This window comes from Pantherophis guttatus, chromosome 13, assembly GCF_059756535.1.
Source record: "Pantherophis guttatus breed Tessera chromosome 13, ASM5975653v1, whole genome shotgun sequence".
NCBI lineage: Eukaryota > Metazoa > Chordata > Lepidosauria > Squamata > Colubridae > Pantherophis > Pantherophis guttatus.
Genome location: NC_142075.1, coordinates 20,463,273 through 20,481,031, shown reverse-complemented (window position 1 = coordinate 20,481,031; position 17,759 = coordinate 20,463,273). Strand labels below are relative to the sequence as shown.

The 17,759-nt window shown below is 46.0% G+C and overlaps 1 protein-coding gene across 1 annotated transcript in view; it reads left to right on the top strand.

Moving 5' to 3' along the window:
• The first annotated feature begins 5,495 nt into the window (after positions 1–5,495).
• The window catches only part of SNX1 (sorting nexin 1), a 29,498-nt gene continuing 17,234 nt past the window's right edge, over positions 5,496–17,759 (top strand). The window contains exons 1-5 of the mRNA XM_060689436.2: positions 5,496–5,724; positions 11,170–11,272; positions 12,175–12,311; positions 13,076–13,142; positions 16,161–16,204. Coding sequence (XP_060545419.2) covers positions 5,590–5,724; positions 11,170–11,272; positions 12,175–12,311; positions 13,076–13,142; positions 16,161–16,204 — 486 coding nt within the window. The 5' untranslated portion in view covers positions 5,496–5,589. The remainder of the gene's footprint in view (positions 5,725–11,169; positions 11,273–12,174; positions 12,312–13,075; positions 13,143–16,160; positions 16,205–17,759) is intronic.

Below are 17,759 nucleotides of genomic sequence, written 5' to 3'. Positions count from 1 at the left end.
TGTCTGGCATCCTGACATGGGAGGGGAAGGGAAGTTGTGGTTGGGTAACTAGGCTTGATCTTATCCAAAATTGTTTGAACATTCCTCTTGTCTCCAGAAAAGGTAGATACTTCAGCTTTCAAAATTCCAAAAGAGAGAGATTGTCAGGCATTAAAGACCAGGTCGACATATATAAAGTTTATTGTCATTGTACGTATATACACAGTATACCCGTACAACGAAATTCACATAACACCCAGAGACCAAGCCCAACACACATGACAATCCCCAAACACATTCCCACCCACCAAAATTCCCCACTTCTAAACCACCCAAACATCCACACAACTGACAAAGTAATGCTGTCCAACAGCTCACGGATGGTGGCCCTTTAGTTCATTGTTGAGTGCAATTATAGCTCTGGGATAAAAACTATTCAGAAAATGTGCGGTCCGAGTTTTAATTGTTCCGTATCTTCTGCCAGAAGGCAACAGTCCAAAAAGATTGTAAGCAGGATGGGAAGAGTCTCTGAGAATGTTATGCAACTTCCTCAAGCAGAGAGATTCGAAGATGTCATCCATGGCTGGTAGCTGGAGCCCGATAATATTCTGGGCAGTTTTAATGATTCTCTGTAGAGCTTTTCTGTCCGCTGCAGAGCTGCTCCCATACCATGCAAGAGTGCCGTATGTCAGGACACAATGGTGCTGCGATAGTAGGACAGAAGTAGATGCTGAGACAGATTTATCTTCCTGAGTATTCTCGGGAAGTACAGCCTCTTCTGTGCCTTCTTCACAAGCATGTTAGCATTCATAGTCCATGAGAGGTCCTCCAAGATATAAATGCCCAGACATGTGAAGGTCCAATTAAACTGCTTTATTGCTACCCATGCCTATTTACAGGGATCTTCTCAACTAATGGACAGCATCTGATTAAAGTTTGATAAAGCTCAATAGCACTCAAGGGACTTAGTTCGCTTGTGGCAATATAGGGATTCTAAGCTGACCCCTCTTTTCAATCCACCCCCAGATTCTGCCATTCCTTCTCCTACAGATACAACCAGTAGCAGACATTGTCTTCTCCCCAGGAGGTTCTGCAAGGTGTATGGTCAAAAAAAGACAAATTGGTGTCCATGACAGTACAATTGAACTCTGTGCATTTTCTATGCGTGAATGCACATAAAACCTACAGATTCAATCATACTATTTAGCTGCCATATTGACTTGTTTAATCATATCCTGCAGATCCCTCTGCTTCTTCCCGTCGGCTGAACCCAACCAACATTTGAGAGATCCAGAAAAGCTTCGTTCTGACTATTTAAGATCCAAGAGAAATTGCACTCCAAAATATTTTCGCCTGATGGCCTTCAGGATTTCAAAGGTCATTGCAAATTCTTTCGAGTTAACGCCTGGTCTTCAGTATAGTTGTTAACAGCAAAACCCAAAGTCAATATGTAGAGGTCAGATGCCCTGCAGTTGTGCACACAGGCCCTCCAGTTAGATCATACAGAACAGACTACGCCAGAGCAGTAAATTCAAAAAGTTTAGAACTGTTGGGAGGGTGGACAGAATATATAAAGAACGGTTGCTGGAACTGGGACCAAGGGTATGTTTAGTTTGATGAAAAGAAGGACCAGGGGAGACATAATAGCAGTCTTCCAATATCTCAGGGTTGCCCCAAAGAAGAGGGAGTCAAGCTATTCTCCAAAGCACCTGAAGGCAGGACAAGAAGCAACGGGTGGAAACTAATCAGGGAAAGAAGCAACTTAGAACTAAGGAGAAATTTCCTGACAGAACAATTAACTATTTGTCTGAAGTGATGTAGGGTTTCCTGCCTAAGCAGGGGGTTGGACTAGAAGACTCCAAGGTCCCTTCCAACTCTGTTATTCTATTTGGGTAAGGCTACCCCAGTTCCCCAAAATCATGACCACCTCTGCTGGAAGATTTGTTTAAGTGTAATAATCTTAAAATCATATAGTTTAAGACTGTCGTGAAATCCAGATTTTTTTACTACCGGTTCTGTGGGCATGGCTTAGTGGGCATGGCAGGGGAAGGATACTGCAAAATCTCCATTCTCACCCCACTCAAGGGGAAGGATACTGCAAAATCCCCATTCCCTCCCCACTCCTGGCGGAAGGATATTGCAAAATCTCCATTCCCACCCCACTCGGGGGCCAGCCAGAGGTGGTATTTGCCAGTTCTCCGAATTACTCAAAATTTCCACTACCGGTTCTCGAAACTGCTCAAAATTTCCACCACTGGTTCTCCAGGACCTGTCAGAACCTGCTGGATTTCACCCCTGGTTTAAGAAATTGCAAATTCAGCCATGTTTTTATCTTGGATTCCTTGGGTCCCTAATGCGGTATTTCTCAATCTCGGCCACATTAAGATGCATGGGACGTCAGCTCCCATTCATTTATATTTATATATATATCTAGCATGGCTGGCTAGGGGAATCCTGTGAATCGGAAGTCCATGCAGCTTAAAAGTGGCTGAGAAACATTACCCTAATGAGAGCAGCTTTTTCCCCCTAGCCTAGCCTAATGCAGAAATGGCATAATCATTCCTGTAGCTCTTTAGTTGTATTCACTGGAAGACTTAGTCACATTCTAATTAGGTTTTTTTTTCTTCTGCTTTGCCCGATGTTGCAACAGCTCAACTGAATCACTGCAGAGGCTTCTATAATCTTTGCGGAAAAGTGGAGCCAATTTAGATCAACACCCCGCCCTTCGGTTTCCTGTTGCAGCTGTTTGCACTGAACAGAGAAAGCACAACTTCTCATTTGCTCTCTCTTCTGCATGTTGGGGTGCTTTCAACTTCACTGCCTTAATTTTGTTTTTGGATAATAATCTATCAAACCATCGCAGGCAGAAATGTGCACTTTGTTCCTAGTCTGGAAGGACAGAGGTCGGCATAGATTGCACAATCTATTGTAAATGTCCACCGTGTAGAAATGTAGCTGTGCACAAGACTATTTTAAGAAGTCAACAGGTCTGCATCTTGACTTTTATTATTGCTACCAAGAAGATGCGGAAACGGCAAACCTGTTTGCTAATAAAGATGAGAGAATTTCTACCAGTTGGGCTTCTGCTCACTTTAAGGCTATTTCCTTATTCTAAACTATTTGGGCTAGAACAGGGGTCGGCAACCTTAAACACTCAAAGAGCTGTTTGGGCCCGTTTCACAAAGAAAAGAAAACACCGGGAGCCACAAAACCCTTCCCGTGCCTGACTATTTCTTGAGCAGCCACAAAACTAGCATATGTAGTTGAATTAAATGTTCTGTTTTCTTCTGATACTTTTCTTTTCTTGGATTTATCCATGGTTGGCCTACCGAGAGTCAAAAAGCCGAATAAATGATGTGCCAGCAGGCATCGCACATTGGCGGTTGTGATGCATATTTTGAGTGACGGAGCCGCAGCAGAGGGGTGAAAGAGCCACATGCGGCTCCAGAGCCGCAAGTTGCTGACCTCTGGGCTAGAATATACCTCTCAGCCAGCTTCTTAAGCGCAATGGAGTGCAACACAAAACTCTTGTCAAAAGCAGAAGGCCAGGGCAGGAATAGCCAAGCCAATGCTGTCTGTAAATCATTAAACAGGTGCCTGTGAAGGAAATGAAACATTTAAGTGAAAACCAAGATGCAAATCTATTTTCCATCACTTGTCATACAGCTTAAAGATGTAGGCATGATTAAAAGCAAGCAAGCTAACAAGCTAGATATTTTCCTAATACGACGTGTACAGTGTATACTGGGGAATTCCCCGCACAATCCTCTCAGTGATGCTATCTGAGGGAGATGCAGGGAACCACTCACAACTGAGGATGAAACACAAGCCCAGATGGTCTGGATGTAGATGGAGAAAGGCAGGATATTGTTTTCTGTCCGGGTTATAGTGGAGGAAGTGGTGTGCCCAGGGGAAGGACCAAAGAGAAGATGGGTGAAGCAGATGGAAGATGATAAGGAAAATCTAAAATTCCATGTGTAGAAAGCAAAACTAATTAAGGAGAGAACCAACCTAGAACTAAGGAGAAATTTCCTAATAGTGAGAATAATTAATCAGTGGAACAGCTTGCCTTCAGAAATTATGGGTGCTCCATCACTGGAAGCTTTTAAGAAGAGATTGGACAGCCACTTGACTGGAATGATATAGAGCTGTGATGGCGAACTGGAAAACATGGGAAACTCTTAAGAGATGGAGGAGGAGGAGGAATTCTAAGATAATTCTTAGAATTATCAAGCTAAACAAAATACTGGTTGTACTATTAAAGACTTGAGTAGGGGGCACTTGTAGAAAAGCAAGTTGTAAATATCGTTGGCATCTACAAAAATTTAAGATTCAAAACTACTCCAACCCCTCCCAAACTACTTCAGGGCAATCCCCAACTTTTCAAAAAGTAGGGATATCGCTCCTTATATTGCTCAGAATAATGAAGATGCAGCTTTTCTCCTCAGCCTATGTGGTTTCTCTCATTTCCTGCTTTTCAAAAGCGAGGTACAATCACTACTAGATGTATTTCTAGTTTGTTTCTGCTTCTGCTCAGTTCATCTGCTCAGTGCATCTTCAAACCACAAAACTTGTCTTTGGATGAGATCCAATTACTTTTTCTTTCTAGAGAAATATCTCTCTTTTCTTGAGAATAAGTAATGTTCCATGAATATTTGACACACAGACACACAAAATGGAACATGACTCCATTCAGTCTTCTTCACGGGGTAGTGAGTGGGAGATCTCGTTTTATACACCGTCTAGACATGGGGTCTCCAACCTTGGCAACTTTAAGCCTTGTGGACTTCAACTCCCAGAGTTCCTCAGCCAGGCTTAAAGTTGCCAAGGTTGGAGACCCCATGTCTAGACTTCCGCAGGAGTGTCAAACCTGCGGCCCGTGGGCCAGATGCGTCACACGCTGGCCACGCCCACCCTGGTTTAGCGAAGGGGGAGGGAAGTCGCGATATGTCACGTGACGACAATGTGATGCCACGAGTTTGACACCCATGATCTAGAGTTTTCACGTGATCCCCTTTTGCGACCTGACTAGGTGCCTAGTCTGACTTAAGTGGCTCAGTGGCTAAGACTTCTTGAGCTTGTCGATCAGAAAGGTCGGCAGTTCGGCGGTTCGAATCCCTAGTACAGGTCTTCCTGCCGCGAGCAGGGGGTTGGACTAGATGACCTCCAAGGTCCCTTTCCAACTGTTGAAGTTGTTGACCTTCTGACAAGCAGAAGTCCATGGGGAAAGCCGGATTCACTTAACAACCGGGTTACTAACTTATCAACGGCAGTGTTTTTCGCTTAACAACTGTGGCAAGAAAGGACGTAAAATGGGGGCAACAAAAGGTCTCGCTTAACAACAGAAATGTTGGAGGGGCGGGAGGGAGGGGGGGGCTCCACTGTGGTCGTAAGTCGGGGACTGCCTGCATCTTATTACAAAGCAGAGGCAGGGAAGCCACGCCCTTCGCTCCTCCCCGCGGGGGCCGATACCAAAGTCCGGATTGGTTGTCCGGTTGCGCTCGGCCCCGCCCCGCGCGCTCGGCCCCGCCCCCTTCGCCATAAATCACCTGTTGCGGCTTCCGGCCGGGCTGCGAGAGGGGAGCCGGAAGTGGCTGCCTCGGCGGCGAGATGGCGTCCGCAGGCTCCCCGGTGGACCGGCTGCCCCCGCCCTTCCCGGTGGAGGCGGAGGCGGCCGAGGCGACTCACAGCGACCCCCAAGCGGACAGCGACTCGGAAGGGGAAGATATTTTCACCGGCAACGCCGTGAGTGACCCCTGGGGGGGGGAGGGGGGCTACCGCCCAGCCCCTTTTTTGGGGGGGAGGGAGGGGGGCCGTGTGAACCTTGCAAAAGTGGGGAGCCCCCCTTCACCCTCCCCCCATTCCCCCCCCCCGTCCCGCTCCTGCAGCCTCGGAAAGTTTCCCCTGCTGGGCTGCTCTCCTGGGATGTATGTGTGTGTGTGTGTGTGTAAATATATATATATATGTGTGTGTGTGTGTGTGCTTGGGAGGACTACAGCTCCCATCATCCCCGGCCCTGCAGCCCCAGCCTCCCCTGCAGATAATGATGTTGATTTCCCCAACCTCCAAGTCCAACCAAAACTATGGCAGGCTTGGAGTGACCCCTGTGTGTGTATGGGGGGGGGGGGGGTACCGCCCAGCCCCTTTTTTCGGGGGGAGGGAGGGGGATCGTGTGAACCTTGCAAAAGGGGGGAGCCCCCCTTAACCCCCCCATTTCCCCCCCCCCCCGTCTTGCTCCTGCAGCCTCGGAAAGTTTCCCCTGCTGGGCTGCTCTCCCGGGTGTGTGTGTGTGTGTGTGTATAATATATATATGTATGTATATGTATATGTATATATGTATATCTATGTATGTATGTATATGTGTATATATATGTATTTATATGCTTAGGAGGACTACAGCTCCCATCATCCCCGGCCTTGCAGCCCCAGCCTCCCCTGCAGATAATGATGTTGATTTCCCCAACCTCCAAGTGCAATCAAACTATGGCAAGCTTGGAGGAAAGTCGGTTCCCCCACCCACCCACCCACCCATGGAGGGACCCCCCCCACCCGGGATTTGCACCCCAGGAATCCCCAGAGGAGTTTTTTTTTGGGGGGGGTGTTATTTTGGGAGTGGGGTGGGGAGCCGCTTCCCCTCCTCGGTTCCTGGGGGTGTCTGTTGGCCTGGATGGAAAGAGGGTCTCCGGAGAGGGGAAGAGGGTGTCTGTTGTGTGGATGTTTGGGTGGTTTAGGGGTGGGGAATTTGGGGTGGGTGGGTGGGGGTGTGTTTGGGGATTGTTATGTGTGTTGCACCTGGTCTTTGGGTGTTAAGTGAATTTCGTTGTATGGGTATACTGTGTATACATGTACAATGACAATAAAGTTATTATTATTAATATTTTGGTGGGGGGACTTGGCTCAGGATGATGGGGGTGGGAGTCCAGCCTTATCTCCGGCTTTCTGTGTCTGTCCCTGTGGGGTGCAACCTGGGCAGGGCACCCCACCCCACCCCATGCTGTTTGCCTTTTTAAAGCTTCCATCATGGGCTTGCTTTGCAAAAGAGTTGCAATAGTGGTTTGTCTGTAAAGGGAAGAAAGCCTGGACCCCCGGGTTCGGGTTTTAAGGGTTGAAACTCTTGCTTGTTTCACAACAAGAAATGTTTTCTTCCCCCGTCTTCTTTCCCTTCTCGGGCTCTGCACCCCATCTTTGCTTTGAATTGGTTTTGCTTCCTTGCAAAGGACTTTTTTTAATCTGAGGATTTAGTTGGAAGAATATGGGTGGTCCTTAACTCGCTTTCAAATCCCTTTGTAGAGCTGCCAATTATGATCTTGTTTAATTGAGCTGGTGCCCTTCCAGCGAATTCCATTCACAAAGACTTAAATCCTGGAAAGTGAAGTCCTCGTATCGATTTCCAAGTCTAGTCTACAGGCCTGGGATTCCTTAGTGGTCTCCCATCCCTGGAGCAACCAGATTGGATTCTGCTTAAACTTTTTAAATTGGTCGAGGCCAACTGAATGCAGTCGTTTTCTTCTAAAGTAGTAGTAGTGCAAACATTTAGCCATTTATTTGTTAGACTCGTATCTCATCTTTTGGTCAGGGGTTCAAGGTGGCATACCCAGCATTCCCACCTCCCGTTTTATCCTCACAGCAGTAACCCTGGAAGATAGGCTGGACTGAGAGAAGGCCAGAGTCATAAATGGGATTTTTGGGTGGGGGTGATAATATTTATCCTGGGTGTCCTCAATCTTAGTCCAATATCTAAAATCTATGCCACAAATACACAGCATGTGTTTACAATTCATAAACTGCTGGGTAGCTTACCATTTTTCAAAAACAAAATAAGGTAATGCCTTGGAATTTTGTTGTGCTTGGCTTTTAAATTCTGTTTGTTTATTCTTTTTAGCTGCATTTGTATCTTAGATGTATAAACTGCTTATGGAATACGCTAATGGGTATCTTAACCTTGGAATAATCTTTTAGTAATTCTGAAGATTTCCCAGCAGTAAAGACATTAATTTTATAATCTTGTGAATTATATGCTTATAATAGCATCTGCCGTTAAGCTGCCAGCACTAATAAAAAATATCCTTATGGCTGGAAAACTTATCTGAATGGAAGTGAAGTTTCTGTGGTCATGTCCCTCTTTCCCTTTCGACAGCAATCCTGCGGTGTGACAAATAGATGCAAAGGCCCTTTAAATGCAGTTTTGATGCAACAGTTATGTCTCATCTCTGCTTCCCCCCCCCCAAAAAATCTTAACTGACGTGAATTTCAAGGCAAGGAGAATATATGGAAACTGACTTTCTTGCACTACAAAAATCCAGAAAGAGTTAATTGATTGGTATAGGAGAAAAAAGTCAGGGGATTTGAGGCCGGGCCCCACCCTTGTTCCAAGGGGAAATGCTGAATGTAGGCAATTTATGCAATAACTGCAAAAAAAGAAAAAAGAAAAATACAGATGGAGTGAAACCTCCTGTGGAAAAGAAATCAAAATTTGGCATTTAGTTTCTGACGGTGGGTAGGGAAGAGTTATGCACATGTGAACATAGCAACAAAGCAGCTGAAGTTGGCTGTTGCACAGCTTTTCAGCAGAAAAAAATCTAAAATGTGGGAAGCCCCCTCCCATTGTGACCAGAACTAGGGTTTCATCGTGGTCAGCATGCTTTGGGTTCTTTGTGAAAATGCTAAAGGGGGGGGGGGTGGAGTGGGGCTAACAGAAAACAAACCATTGGAAGTAAAATAATTCACCCTTTTGAAATCGTATTATGGAATGTAAGAGTTCCTGGAAAAGCACGAGGAAAAAATAGAAGGCAAATCATTTAGGAAAACTAGAACATAAAAGAACACAAAATCAAGCTTTATTCGGTGGCAGAGCAGCAGATAAAAACTGCAAAAGTCAGAATTAGCGAGCACAATGAAACTCCTGTTTTTGCAAAGGGCTAGGAAAGAATGAGGAGACTGCTAGCACTTTTACTGACTAACACATTTTATTCAGAGGTAGAAACTTTCGTGAGCCCCAGCTCAGTTTAACACTCAGTAAATCTGAGGAAGTGAGCTGCAGCTCCGGAAAAGCTTTAAATGAAAAAGATACCTTGTTTTCCCCCAAAATAAGACCGAGCCTTATATTAATTTTTGCTCCAAAAGACGCATTATGGTTTATTTTCCAGTTAGGTCTTATTTTGGGGGGGGGAAATACAATACTAAACGCCTCCGTCTGGTTGACGATCTTAACTGGGGCTTATTTTGGGGGGGGTAGGGCTTATATTACGAGCATCCTGAAAAATCGTGCTAGGGCTTATTTTCCGGTGGGGTCTTATTTTCGGGGAAACGGGGTACTCTCAGACTAACTCTTCCTACGGTGTCTCAGAACGAGGGTTGATATCATAGCTCAACTCTCCGCTCCATCTTACATTGTGAGAAAATGCCGTAAAGCTTTCGTGTTTGCGGAAATGTCCATTCCAAAGATACAGGATATAAGAAGAAGGGGGTACTACGGATTCTCACGGGTTCAGACAAAACAGGACAGTTACTTTGACCTGCAGTTCCGAGGGCGAAGGACTTCCTCAAGTGTCACCTGCAACGGGGTGACTCCAGTTTTGTTTCGAACCTGGCTTGTTCTACCCACACAAAGCCCTGATTTTTAGCAACCTACGGTTGTGTCTCTGGCGCCTCTTGGACCCGTCACCCTGTTCAGACAGCTATTGTCTTTGGGCAAAAATTGTCCTTGCTCAGCGAGGCAGACAGTGTCAAGGCTGTCTCCAGATATGTGGGGGGCGGAGGGGGGGGTGAGAGTAAGAGGCAGGGAGCCTTTATAAACCATGTGCTTGCTTGACAAAGCAGCCTTGGAAAAGGCATTGTTAATTTAACCCCTAAAGCAATGTAGGCATTTCCAGGCCTTGCTGGCTGTTTGAGGAAAAAAATATAAAGGTTCCCCTTGCATGTATGTGCTAGTCGTTCCCGACTCTAGGGGGCGGTGCTCATCTCCGTTTCAAAGCCAAAGAGCCAGCACTGTCCGAAGACGTCTCCGTGGTCATGTGGCCGACATGACTCAACGCCAAAGGTGCACGGAGCGCTGTTACCTTCCCACCAAAAGCGGTCCCTATTTTTCTACTTGCATTTTTTACCTGCTTTCGAACTGCTAGGTTGGCAGAAGCTGGGACAAGTAACAGGAGCTCACCCTGTTACGCGGCACTAGGGATTCGAACGCTGAACTGCCGACCTTTCAATCGACATTGTCTTAGCCACTGAGCCACCGTATTCCTAAAAAATAATAATAATTTATACATGGATTCAAAACGGGAAGACTTTGCACAGGGCAGGAATGGGAAGCTTAGGGAAGCTGCCACCTGAGCCTGGAATATCACTAACTTGGGACAATACAGGTAGTCCTCGACTTACGACCACGGTTGAGCCCAAAATTTCTAAGTGGGAGAGTTAAGTGAGTTTTGCCCCATTTTATAACTTTCCTATAGTTTTTAAGTGAATCGCTGCAATTAGTAACACAGCTGTTAAGTGAATCTGGGCTTCCCCATGGACTGGGCTTGTCGGAAGGTCACAAAAGTGGATCACATGACCCCGGGACATGGCAACCGTCATAAATAGGAGTCAGTTGCCAAGCATCCGAATTTTGATCACGTGACCGTGGGGGATGCTTTAATAGTCGTAAGTGTGAAAAAAATGGCCGTAAGTCACCTTTTTTCCGTGCAGTTGTAGCCTCGTATCGGTCATTAAATGAACTGTTGTAAGTCGAGGACTACCTCTATAAGCCAGGACTGCCAAACTCTTTGGCTAGGTCTTTCTGCCTTTAATCAGGACTGAAATCCAGCAGATTCTGACAGGTTCTGGAGAACCGGTAGCAGAAATTTTGAGCAGTTCAGAGAACCGGTAAATACCACCTCTGGCTGGCCCCAGAGTGGGGAGGGAATGGAGATTTTGCAATATCCTTCCCCTGGAGTAGGGAGAGAATGGAGATTTTGCAATATCCTTCCCGTGGAATGGGGTGGGAATGGAGATTTTGCAATATCCTTCCCCCAGGAGTGGGGAGGGAATGGGGATTTTGCAGTATCCTTCTCCTGCCACGTCCACCAAGACACACCCACCAAGACACACCCACAGAACCGGTAGTAAAAAAAAATTGGATTGCACCACTGATGTTAATAAGCAGATTTGATTCTGCAGCTTGGAATAACAGCCATTTCTCTATCCTCATAGAGCAAGCCAGAGTTCCCCAGGAAGGAATCCCCAGTGCCGCTGGAAAACGATTTAAAAACAAATGGCATCCAGGAAGAACAGGAAGATCCGGATTTATTTGCAGGTTGGTTGTGTTGTATGTCACAGTGGAAAGAGGGTGATAATTTGTGTGGCTCAATTTAGCAATAGCTGTAGCACTTAGACTTATAGACCTGTTCACAGTGCTTTACAGCCCCTCTCTAAGCGGTTTACAGAGTCAGCCTCTTGCCCCCAACAATCTGGGTCCTCATTTTACCCACCTGGGAAGGATGGGAAGGCTGAGTCAACCTTGAGCCAGTCAGGATCGAACTGCTGGCAGCTGGCAGAATTAGCATGTAATACGGCATTCTCACCACTGTACAGGGAGGAAGGAAAGAATGGAAGGAAGGAAGGAATAGCAATAGCACTTACACTTATATACCACTTCATAGGGCTTCACAGCCCTCTCTAAGAGGTTTACAGAGTCAGTATATTGCCCCCAACAATCTGCGTCCTCATTTGACCCACCTCAGTAGGATGGAGCTTGGTGAGATTCGATCTGCCAAACTGCTGGCAGCCGTCAGTCAGCAGAAGTAGCCTGCGGTTCTGCACTCTTAACCACTGCGCCACCGCCGCTCAGTGGGATGACTCTGAGCAGCTAACAACAATCGGAGACACAAAATAAATAAAAAAATAAAAATAAAAGATGGCAAAGGCAATAAAGTAACAGAGGTGGCGGCCCAGTACAAGTAGCTTCGTGTTACATCTTCTTGGATTTGATTTGATTTGATTTGATTTGATTTGATTTGATTGTCAATTTCTAAAGAGAATGCACTAAGTAAACGATTCGACTTAGTGATGTGATTCTTACCAGGAATATCTTTCGATGTTCACCAGAAGTCAAGAAGTGACTCCCTACTCTGGGATGAAATTCTACAGACTATCCTCAGTCAGGGAATTTCATCCATGGCTTTTTTTCTTTTTTTAAATCAATTTGTCCTTTTACAGATGCCACTGTTGAACTGTCCCTGGATAATACCCAAAACCACCCAAAGAAGGAGACGACAACAGTGTTCAGTCCTGTCCCCTCTCTAGAAAAACCAAGCCATTCCTCTTCTAACCAGCAGTCCAAAACCTATGAGGAGGTAAGTGCTTTTGTGTTTGGCTAATTATTCAGTTGGATTATTCGGCTAATTATTCCCTTGGACTGCAAGGCGATCAAACTGGCCAGTCCTAGAGGAGATCAACCCTTGACTGCTCTTTAGAAGGCCCTACCTTTCAGGATATAATTGCTAGGAAAAGCAGCGTGAACCTAACACACACAAACAAAAGCACTACAAATGCTTTTAAAAAAAAAAAAAAAAAAAGCAGCTAAGATGCTTCCCAAGAAGTGAGAGAGGAAAGCTGGAGACAGCTGAGCAGGGGGTGAAATCCACTTATCTTCGCTACCGGTTCGCAAATGGAAGCTTGCGCGCAACACCTCTGCACATGCGCAGAGTGTCAAAAATGGGATGTGATGACGTCTAGGGGGAGCCTCCCTCCGCCCGAGCCGGATAGAACCAGCTGTATTTCACCACTGCAGCTGAGGTTTCTGACGGGGTCTCCACCTGCTTTCCTATCTCTCTTTCCAACGTTGTGTGTCGTACTGTAGGAGATGACCGGGCTGTGCCCGAGGGAGGGATCTAAGTCCAGCCCATCTTGAGTTCCGTTGATTCTTATCTCCCGCCTATCTGCTTTGACTGTTAGTAGTTCAGATTCTTGCTGAGAACGTTATCGTGCCATAAACCTTTATTCGTTTGAGCCGCCTTGGTTCCTGATTTCCTCCGCTTCACAACCTACCTTAAGTAAGTCCCAAGAAAAGCTTCTGACATCCGTGTAATCTTTCCTTCCTTCCTTCCTTCCTACCTAGCTGGAAGAGGAAGAGCAGGAAGATCAGTTTGAACTTTCCGTGGAAGTGAGCGATCCAGAGAAAATTGGTGAGTCACCGTGAAACGGAAAGAGTTTGACAAGAGTCGTGTAGGGTTTAACTCTGTTGGACGTGCAGCCGTTCCCTAAATCCATTATATCCACCTTCTGACTGAATTATCCAGAAGAAAAAGAAAAAAAGGCAAAGAGCAAAGGGGGAGAGACGGTTTCAATCAATTGTGAAGGGGGAAGGGTGTAAGAACAGCAGGGTGTATTTTTTGCTTATCGTTATTTGGCTGAGTTTTAGTTATTTTTAATTTTTTAAACCAACTTGCTAGTCCTCATGGAGAGACACTAAAAATGGAGGATTCAGATAGCATTGTTGCTACCCTGAGGGGTTTTTTTTAAAGAGCCTTGGACACCTGCCATGTCGGTATTTTCCTTCTGACTTCTCCAGTGAGGTCAGGTTTCCCCATCAGTAGCATCCTATCCTCCACCTACCCCTGCAGAGTGGATTAGGTTCAAAGCAAGTGATCCAAACTCACCTGTAAAGAACGAGTTCGAATCCCAGAAAGGGTATGGCTAGCTGATAAGAGCTATATAGCTTGAAATAGATCTATACTAGTCTCCCTTTATTTCTTTGTCGGCAAAAACATAAATTCATCAGTACAGATCGGAGTTTTGATTTCCTCTTTCCTCTTTTTTGAATCATAAGATACAACACTTAATGATAGTCATAGGGAACAAATAAGCAATCAAATCATACTAGGAAAACAATATAAACCGTAAGGATACAGCAACAAGTTATAGTCATACAGTCATAAGTGAGAGGAGATAGGTGATGGGAACGATGAGAAGATTAATAGTAATGCAGACCTAGTGAATACTTTGACAGCGTTGAAAGAATTATTTGTTTAGCAGAGTGATGGCGTTCGGGAGAAAACTGTCCTTGTGTCTAGTTGTTCTGGTGTGCAGTGCTCTATAGCATCGTTTTGAGGGTAGGAGTTGAAACAGTTTATGTCCAGGATGTGAGGGGTCTGTAGATATTTTCACAGCCCTCTTTTTGACTTGTGTAGTATATAGTATGTTTGTTTGTTTGTTTGTTTGTTTGTTTATTAGTTTGATTTATATGCTGCCCTTCTCTGGAGACTCAGGGTGGCTTACAATGCTTTTAAGCAATAGCCTTCATACTTTTGTATATACCTGCTTAGTAGGGCTTTTGCCCCCTCCTAAGCAGTGTCCTTTTTTATACAAAGTCAGCTTATTGCCCCCACAAACCGGGTCCTCATTTTACTTACCTCGGAAGGATGGAAGGCTGAGTCAACCTTGAGCCTGGTGAGAATTGAACTCGCAGTAATTGCAGGCAACTAGCAGCTAAATACTACTTTAACAGTAGTTTAGTCCACCGCACCACCAGGCTCCCGTAGTATACAGGTATTGTCCTTGAAGAAGCAGCAGCTGCAAAACCTGATTGCATTTAGTGCAGCTTTCATGGCAGCTGCATAAACAGGTACCTGTCAATGCAGGGTTATGTCAGGGAAACGCTGTGCATGGGGAATATTCTCCGCTCGGCTTTAGGCTTGTGACTGTCTCGAACGAAAGCCGTCTGCCCCAAAGGGATCGCTTGGCCAACTCTCAACCCCCTTCCTCTTTCTGTGGGCTGTGTGTTTTCTTCAGCTGCTTTAGTTGTCTAACAGCCACTTCATTGTTCAGTGTGGGGCAGATGTGGAAGGCTCCCTCTCCCCTAGCCATGCAACAAGCCCTTAATTCTTGCATCAGCCTGATATTTGTAGGAAGCGGAGCTCGGTGTGTGGCTCGGATTCTCTCCGTTTCACTGGAGCCCTGGATCGATCCACCGGTTGCTTGGAAGTTCTGAGTGGCTTTTATTTTATTTTATTTTATTTTAATGTCAGCTGAAGCAAGGAATGAGAAAGATGCCCTTGCTCGGTTGGCATTGATGGTATATCGACAGAGGGAGAATTGCTCTTTTTTTGAAAGGAAGTGAGGTTTTAATCCTTAGGCGTCTAAATAAGATGGTTCTTCCACCCCGGGAAAGAGGGGGGAAAACTGTACTCCAACTTTGGGAGAGCTTGTGCAGCTTCAAAATCTGGAAAAGTTGTTTTTTTTTTTCCTGAAATCTCAGGATCGCATGATGGACTGAAAAGGAAGCCCTGTTGAGTTTTGGCACGCGGGCCTTGAAAAGCGAATGCCACAAATGGGTGCCGTTTGTACAAGAGAGATCATGTCAATACAGTTAGTCGTCGACTTTTAACGACCACAACTGAGCCCAAAATTGATGTTGCTAAGTGAGAAATTCGTTCAGTGGGTTTTGTCCCATTTTACAGCTTTCCCTGCCCCCGTTTGTAAAGCGAATCACGGCAGTTCTTAAATGAGTCACGCCGTGGTTAAGTGAATCTTGGCGTCCCCGTTGACTTGGCTTGTCAGAAGGTCGCAAAAGGGGGTCACGCAACCGTCATAAATATGAACCAGCTGCCATGCAGCCGAATTTCGATGACGTGACCAACAGGGATGCTGCAACGGTCATAAGTGTGAAAAATGGTCATTAGTCACCTTTTGCAGTGCCATTGTAACTTTGAAAGGTCACTAAACAAACTGTTGTAAGTTGAGAACAACCGTTAGTAACCATTTGTGTACAGCGTGTGTGTATGCATAAAGGTATGTGTATTGAGGTTTTCAAACATATTTTTACTCTTAGTGTAATTTTAACGTATGTAAACTGCCTAGAGATAAAAACCAGTTTGGGTTAGTGATTAAAGACCGGGCTAAAAAAACCACACGTATTTTGTGTGGAGTTGGTGAGGATTAAGGAAGTAAACACCTGTAATTGTTTGAATAAAATCCTGGTTGAAAACATTCTAGCTGTTGATTAAGCCTATGAATCATTTTAGAAGTCCCAAGTTGTTAGCAGAAAAAAAATCCAAGGACTGTCCTTGACAATGGATTCCTCTGTGCTGACAGACGCCCACAAAGAAAGCACGTTTAACCCCAAATTACTAAGCGTCCCGGTTATTACAGCTTTGCTGAAGCTGTTAAAAGTCTCAATTTTCTTTTTTTTTTTGTTCCTGCAGGAGATGGAATGAATGCCTACGTTGCTTACAAAGTGTCCACAAAGGTACGCCAGCTCTGATTTCTTCTTCCCCGTTGCTGCCAAGGCATTGGGTCCGTTTAAGTCAAGAGTTTTCTGATCTCGGGAATTTCCAGGAGTGTGGCTCCTTCAACTCCCAGAATGCCACCGCCAGCATCACCATCGATGAGAATTCTTTAAAACTCTTAACACTCTTTAAAACAATGTTTTCTCAACCTTGGCCACTCTGCTGGCTGGGGAATTCTGGGAGTTGAAGTCCACACATCGTCCAGCGGCCAAGGTTGAGAAAAGCTGCTTTAGAACAACAACTGTGATGGCCTCACGATGGCACCAAGCGTTTAAACTTTGCTAGGCAACTTTCGTTTTCTAAATGAACTTCATGCAGCCACAAAAAACTCCACGAGGCTCAGCTTTCCGGTCATTTCCTGTCTCTCTGTGTGGGAGGTTCTGTGTGTGGCGGCTTTGTCTTCAGGACTTCATGGTATTCAGAAGAGGAACTCTTGTCTTTTTTATTTCCCCCTTTTCAAAGGGGGCCCAGCATGTTCTCCAAACTCACAGGTTGTCTCTGATGATCTCTTAGCAAAGCCACCCCATGGATGGTCTGGAACAATAGCAGTCCATTGGAACAATAACCTTATCTGTTCATTTCCTCCTCCTCCTCTTCCCCTTCTCCTCCTCTCTCCTCCCTCCCTCCCTTCCTCCTGTCTCTCTCCTCCTCCTCCTTCTCCTCCTCTCTTCTCCCTTCCTTCCTCCTCCTCCTTCCTTCTCCTCCTCCTCCTCTCTCCTCCCTCCCTTCCTCCTCTCTCCTCCCTCCCTCCTCCTCCTGTCTCCCTCCTCCTCATTCCTTCTCTCCTTCCTCCTCCCTCCTCCTGTCTCCCTCCTCCTCCTCCGCCTTCCTCCTCCTCTCTCTCCCTCCCTCCCTCCCTTCCTCCTGTCTCTCTCCTCCTTCTCCTTCTCTCTCCTCCCTCCCTTTCTCCTCCTCCTCCCTCCTCCTCCTCCCTCTCTCTCCTCCCTCCCTTCCTCCTCTCTCCTCCCTCCCTCCTCCTCCTGTCTCCCTCATCCACCTTCCTCCTGTCTCCTCCTTCCTCCTCCTCTCTCCTCCCTCCCTTCCTCCTCCTGTCTTTCTCCTCCTCATCATCCTTCCTGCTCCTCCTCCTCTCTCCTCCCTCCCTCCCTCCTCCTCCTGTCTCCCTCCTCCTCCTCCTTCCTTCTCCTCTCCTCTCTCCTCTCCAAGGCTTTGTTTAATTTTATTTTCCCCCCAGCTCCTAAATGCCACACAAGGAGAGTTTGCAGCTCTTTTGGGAAATCAAAAGATTTCCCTGTATAACAGGTGCATTAAGCCTATCTATTTTGGTGCCAAAATGCAGAGATGGGGGGATGGGGGGAGAGAGATAGGCAGGTGGGGTGAGTATAACAGTAAACAGTCGCTCACCTTACCCTGGCTCAGGTCTGGGAGGGACCAAGCCCCTCACATCCGCATTCCAAAAGCTCCCCGGCGCATTTGATTTCAGTCCTTCCGACTGACCCCATAGAAGGCAGGTGCCCCTCAATTACACCCTCCTTTCATTGATGTGCCGCGTCT